Consider the following 6,859-nt stretch of genomic DNA (forward strand, 5'->3'; position numbering starts at 1 on the left):
TAAGTACCTACTATGTGTTTCAATTTAAGTTTGCATAATACAAGAGGTTAATGGTAGAGGTATTTCCCCCAGAAAGTTAGGAAAAATTTACGTTTGGTGGAAACCTCCGATCCAACTTTTTTCTGCCTTTCCACTGAGGTGGAGATAAGCGGAGATAAGAGGAGCGTGCGGGAATCAACCAATAGCATTGCTGGTCATCCACATCTCTTCTCCACTCCGCTGGATTGTAATCAATGCTATTGGTTGATTCCTGTACGTCCCCTCATGTCCGCCTCAGTGGAAAGCCAGCTTTCTGATATGCTCATTCGTTCCATGGAGTCCTGGACCTGGAAATGTAAATATCACAAATCACAACAATTCTTTTAAGACAATTGAAAGTTCTTAGATACCCCAGCAGCTCAGATCTATCTATCTCGTTCGCTACGCGTTCATATCGGGCGAGGGCGAGCGAGACGAACAGCGCTAGGGGCCGTTTCCGTCCTCTTCTTCACCGATCTGAAGGATAGCCTTCTGTATGATGCGCTTGAGTTTCTTGCGCGCATCGTCTGAGCGAAGCGTGCGCAGTTCAGAGGCTACGAAGTCGCCGAAAATCTGGAGAAAAAATTAAAGTATTGACAATGATTTTTAATTTCTTGCGAGTGCAAATGCAAGCTCCATGTATTTTTGAGCTAAGGATGCAGGTGGGCGTGAGACTGTGTGCTGCGCGATTTATCGAGAGTGGGGCAGTGGAGACATGTTAGGTTTCCCTAAGGTCATTCGGAGCTGGTGGGTTTGGGAGCCTTGGAGGGGAAGAGCCTTGGTTGGAAGTCTTGATGGAATTGGCTCGGAGATAAGAAACGAAGGCCTAGAATCTCTTTGGGGTTGGAAGGTCCGATGGCAGTCGCTTTTAAAAGAACAAGTGCTCTAGACAATTCTTGAGATTTGGTTAACAAAGCGAATCCAAGCTGATCTTTGAGAAGGACTGTAAAGACACGCTGCATGTGAGAAGTGTATTCCGTCGTTGTGGAAATGTTTCGGTTGGTTTTGTTCAGTAGATAGTTACATGATGATGAAGGATCTGACCTGGCGTACATCAGCGCTGTGTTCTTTGGTCACATCAGGGCCTTTTGACAGCTAAAAAGAGTGGGAAGATAGTCGGTAACAAGAGAAGGACTGACTTGGCATTCATCTGCTCCCATCTGTATGATGCGCTTGAGCCACATGCCACATGAAGACCTTTATACACAATTACACACTCCAGCCACCGCTATGGAACGGACGTCTGCTTGCGCTTGCGCCACCTAGCGGTCATATTTGTCGTAATAAAAGCGTTTTGTTAGAGAGTGTCTTCTGTACCTAGTAAGGTCAAGTGAGGTAAATGCAACTATGGGCTTTGTCATGTCAACCGTTAGCTTTTGTCATGTCACGTATTTTTGTATGGCGTATCTTTTTCATTTTTTAAATGTTTAACATGCTTCGCTCTATTGCCCTTTGGCAAGATGTTAATTTTCTCTTTACGCTTGTGGTAAATTTCCAAGTTTGGCAAAGTCGGAAGTTAATCAGCCGCAAGTGTTAGATACGGTAAACCGGGGTGACTTTCAAATGCAGGGGCGACTTAGATATATCAGTTTTTCAGCCGTAACATATTTTTATTCCGAATTTTTAGTAGTAGGTAAACAAGTCTGTATAATAACCTAACTTAATATACGAACAGTTCGGGAAAATAATGAATAATGCTAATTTTGTGGCAGTTTTAAAACTATCAAAGTATCCCCAAAATTTCCTAAAGTCACCCCGTTTTACGGTACTCGTAAGGACCAAGTGACTCACCTGACATTCATCAGCCCCCATCCCTGGTCGCAGCCTGGGCGCCGGCTCCTCCGGCCACATAAGGGGGTTGGCGCTGGGCGGCAGGGGTGGGGGGGCTGACGCCGCCACCCTGGTGGGCTTGGGGGCCTCTGTGGGGCTTGAGGTCTTGATGGAATTGGCTCGGAGTGCGGCACCGAATTCCATCTCTTCTTCAGCTTGGAATTCTGCCAGCTAAAGAAGAACAGCTACTTTTAAACGAAAAATTCTGATTTCAATTAATTTTTGAATATAAATTTAATATTTGTTATGGTATGTTTGAGTTAATTTAGCTTTTAATTTTACAATACTAATTGGTAACAGTTTTGAATGATTCATGGTTAGTTTTACTAGACTTATATCGACCGGGATGGATATGGTGTCGTAGATGTCTATATTGTCTACGTGACGGCGTAGCAATAACCGTGAGGTCGATTCTAATTTAATAATTTGTCATAGGTTTGAACCAGCTGGTCTAACAAACGAACTTCCCGATCCCTAAATATTTACTTCTACAACAAGGTTCAAATCAAAAATAGAAAAAAAATCTATGGTGGGCCTTACTAGAATAGACTCATCACTAGAGCAGCACTCTACGCACGCAAGCGAATATTGAGTGGGCCCTGGAACTACTAGGGCATCTGATCGTTACCATTAACATTTTATGCCCCCTTTTTAGGATGGCCAAGAGGTGGGTCCCGATTTTGGCAGTTTTTAAAAGGTGCGTCGGAGCCTAGTCAACTTTGGGAATCACTGGACTAGAAGAAAAGTTACAGCCCAAAAATTGAACGAAAATACGTATTGCCTACTGTTTTATCTGTCTGATTTATTAATCAGCTCAAAGTAAAGGGAACGTACTTACAAAGGATTCAATTTGTCCATAAACAGTCCTTATTACAAGGCCATAAATGTCAACGGGTGACACAACACTAGCCGGATCGCCAAGTTTGTTTACACTTGACTTTTTAGTGAATTTAAACTCTATTTAATAAAGTTAAGGTTGAGTTTGGCTTGGAGTGTTTAATATTACCCTCTTTAATTTGGTTACGGTCGAGTGTCGGAGATAAATGGAAATTTATTTTGTCGAGCGAGGATGCTTGCATTTGCAAGCTATTATAGAGTGCTTGTAATCATTTTTAATTTAAATGAAATTTTATAAATGGATGGATAAGGTCTTGGTATGTGCCTATTCCTTAACAATAAATTATTTCCTGTCAAATTATCATAAATTTCTTACTTGTAACTATAGTCAGCCTAGTTAGGTAAGGCAAGGTTATGATTTTTCTGCCCTTATTAAAATCAAAGTAAAACCAATGTAAGAATTAACTTTGTGGGGTAGGTACTAGGTACTAAATAATTGTAGTACCTAATAGCTAATTCTACATAATTGATTCTTAATGCATAAAAATTACTATGGAGCCCGATTCAGATAACAACGTGTTACAGTTTTGATCGGGTTTTGATATGATCTTGAAGATCGTCTTGGTGATTAGCGCGCATTTCATTTCGCATGCACCAATCAGCGTGAGTGATCTTCAAGGTCGTATCAAAATAAGATCAACACGGTAACACAGTTGTTAAGTCTGAATCGGGCCCATGAACTTTTTGCCCTAAGGGCCACCCCACATCTAGCGTCTTTCGAGCGTCGGCGTCTACAACTCTATGGCCGAACGTCGACGCGACGTCGACGCGACGTCGACGCAACGTCGACGCAACGTCGACGCAACGTCATTTTCCATAGCGCTGACCAGATGTGGGGTGGCCCTTACCTTTGCTTGAAATATTACCTACTCTGCAAAAACTCAAAGTTCATACGCCGTCAAAACAAAAGAGCAACAAACATACCGCTAGATTGACTCCATCCACATCGAGGGGGTTGGGGGGTGAACGCAAAAAGCAGAGGGCATCGAAGTACTCCCACCCACTCGCCGCCGCCCCTCGCTCCTCGCCGCACTGCCGCCGCTTAATCTTCCGCAACTCGTTGTTAAACTGGGTCCTCAAGTTGTGTATCTTCCTACTTATCTCTTCGACCGTCGTTCCAAACATAAGCGCTAAGTACTGCAGCTTCGCCTGCCGCGCCGCTCTATCCTTATTCATAGGGTGCCTCGCGTCCCACAACTCTTTACAATCCCTTTCCATAGTATCAATCAACTTCACAGTGTTCTCTGAACTCCATTGCAAACGCGGCTCCACCTTCGAGTTCGTGTAACTCTCATTATCTGAATCCGTCTCCAGTTTGAAGAACGTATCGCCGGAATCCGAATTGGAATCCATTGCGTTCGATAATGACGTTGAACAGTGGATAGCGCTCTAGCGAGACTGCTGGCGGGGGCCGAGAGCGGTGTCTAGAGGGCCGGCAACGTCGCTAGAGCGGCGTTGCCAGTTCGCGGCCGCGCGCGGGGCGAGCGGTCGTGCTAAAACGGCTAAAGAGTTAACCACATTAGCGTTCATCATTTACAATGATTACAATGGGTCAACTGTAAACAAGATGACATTCCAATTTAAAATTTTGTAGCTTAGCTACCTTAAGGTTCAATTTAGAACAAATTGACCAAGTCAGTTAATGCAGTTTGGTTTTGATAAGGGGTTATTAGCGGGCCGTATTAACAAAGGAGCATCGGAGTGGTTAGTCCGCTCTGTTTAAAGTCGGTTATGCAAACATGAGTAATGAATGACGCTTGTTTTCAAACTTGTGAAGGAATGTTGGTCAGTAAATATAACTGAAGTTGTATAGAACATTATTACCTAATCGTTTATCTAAGTACTACTTACATTAGGTAGTCTACATACAGAATGGTCAGAATGGAATTTGTGGTCCCTTCCATGGGTCAACCAAAAAACATTTAATTTTGAAAAAAAAAAGTACATATGTATACACGTGCAATTGACAAATAGTCCCCAAGTAATAAAATAAAATTGAATAAATAAAATTTGAATTATATTTGAATTATAGATTTGAATTAAGTATATTAAAATAAAATTAATATAATTCAAATCTCAATAGCTACCTATTTAGTTTGTCACTTTAGCACAGTTGTGGCCTGTGGCCAATTTTATGGCCTGGTCGCTCGCCCTTTAAGCCAAATCTCATAAAACAAAACTAGAGACAGTAGAGACAAGTAAAACTTATGCTGGCGCCTTCTATAAACACGTCCTTTGATAATTACCAATAGGGTTTGCACGATGGATACGAAATGTATGGGAATATCCACGGATCCGGATCCAGATCCGGATAATTTCATACATTTCGGATCCGGATTGCAAACCCTATAGTTGCCAACCCCCTTCGCACGTATTCAAACAAAAATATCACTATTTAGATACAAGTAGGATGTCGCTTAATCATTTCTTAATGGATCCCATTATTGTTGGTATTATTGATATTGCTCAGAAAACGAAATAAAATAGGGGCTATTAACTATGGAGTCGGCCCCTATATTGGTGGTGTCGATATATGGGCGATTGAGCGAGAGAGATGTTATCGTTTGTGACTTATTATGAGCTTTGTCAGGGGGTGATAGAAAGGTGCAAACAGTTCACACGTCTTTTTATCAGCTGGTTTATTATGTTACAATTTAATGTGCATCAATATTAGCGCATAAGACTACATGTAGAAAGTTGTTTTTGACATGTAAGTATAAGCTGTGTTTTCTTACTTTTGGCCTGGGGTTTACCTAGTACCTACCCCAACTAACATTAGGCGCTAAATATAAGGGTTAAAAGAGTTCTACATAAGCGTTTGTTTACTCCAGAGGTTCTATTGATGTTCTAAAAAATAAGAGTTTGGGATTGGGCACATATTTTTTCACACCATCACCTATTCGGAAAAGAGCTTTTTCTTCCCTGCTAGGATCCCTCCTACTTTCCTCCACTTGGCACTTTTCCTCCCTGCTAGGAGGGATCAAAGTAACACTTTTCTGTTCTAGCACACTATTTTTACGTTTTTATGCACATTATTTTTTTTAGCTTAAATAATCTGTTTGTATCAAGCATCAGATTGTATCAACACTAAGATTTTTTTTCCCTCATAGTTAATGTGAAAAGCAGTATGTGTCACAAGGTATCAAAATAATATATTTATATATCATTTTGTATATATGAAATATATCATTTTGATCCCTTGTAACACAAACTACTATTTAAGTAGTTTGATCCCTCTACACGAAAAAGAAGAAGAAAAAAAATCATAACTAAATCAATAAATTCTACGTAGTCCCAAAAATGGAGTTTTCTATAAGCAAACAAGCCAACTACAACATTAGTATTCTAGGGGGAGGCCACCCCATTGTTTATTTATCAACCAATTGGGGCAGGTCGGGATCGCCACTAATTGCCTGTTGTGTGTCGTTAATAACTAATGATACAGGGTGCTGATGCCCGTAACGGCTATCAATAGGTACCTATTATGGTCAAGATTGTAAACAACAATTTAAAAATATCTAAATTAATTAATAAACTACAAATAAACTAATCAAAAAGACCTCCGCGAGTTGCACCTGGTGCAAAGGTTATTTTTTTAAGGACTGTATATACGATTAACGAAATTTTCTGAATAAATTATATTAATATGTTTTATTTAAAAATAAAAAATAATACCTAAATGATGAACAAGTATCTCTCAATTTTTTGTGACATGTCTATGTTACCGTAAATAGTATTTTATACAATCGTGATATAATGGAGAGCTTTTCAGTCGAGTACCGTGTTTAGGCAACGAAGCTTGCTGAGTTGCCTAAGGAAGGTACGAGATTGAAAAGCTTGATTATATCACTATTGTATACAATACTTTTTCTACGAGTCAACAAAAAAAATACTTAAAACTAGTAGAAGAATCATATATGTAAGTAGGTAAAAAAACCAAAAGTATACAGCTAAGACGCCACGTTCGACGTGTTGCCTCTCTGATGCACTTGTAAATTCGTACGTAAGTGTGACAGGGAGGTAACACGTCGAACGTGGTTCGCGGTAGGCCTTCGTGTACTTGCTCCGCGCTTCCGATTGGTCAATTTCATTATAGTTGAATAAACTGTATCGA

The 6,859-nt window shown here is 40.5% G+C and overlaps 1 protein-coding gene across 1 annotated transcript; it reads right to left on the reverse strand.

The window, feature by feature from the left end:
• Positions 1–412: 412 nt before the first annotated feature.
• On the reverse strand, positions 413–4,158 carry LOC134649262 (uncharacterized). Its single transcript, XM_063503985.1, has 3 exons — positions 3,670–4,158; positions 1,810–2,019; positions 413–591 (listed from the first exon to the last, which is right to left on the reverse strand). Exons 1-3 carry the CDS (start codon positions 4,096–4,098, stop codon positions 463–465), a joined length of 768 nt encoding a protein of 255 aa, XP_063360055.1. The 5' UTR covers positions 4,099–4,158; the 3' UTR covers positions 413–462.
• Between the last annotated feature and the right edge of the window lie 2,701 nt (positions 4,159–6,859).

The sequence above is a fragment of the Cydia amplana genome, chromosome 6, assembly GCF_948474715.1.
Source record: "Cydia amplana chromosome 6, ilCydAmpl1.1, whole genome shotgun sequence".
NCBI lineage: Eukaryota > Metazoa > Arthropoda > Insecta > Lepidoptera > Tortricidae > Cydia > Cydia amplana.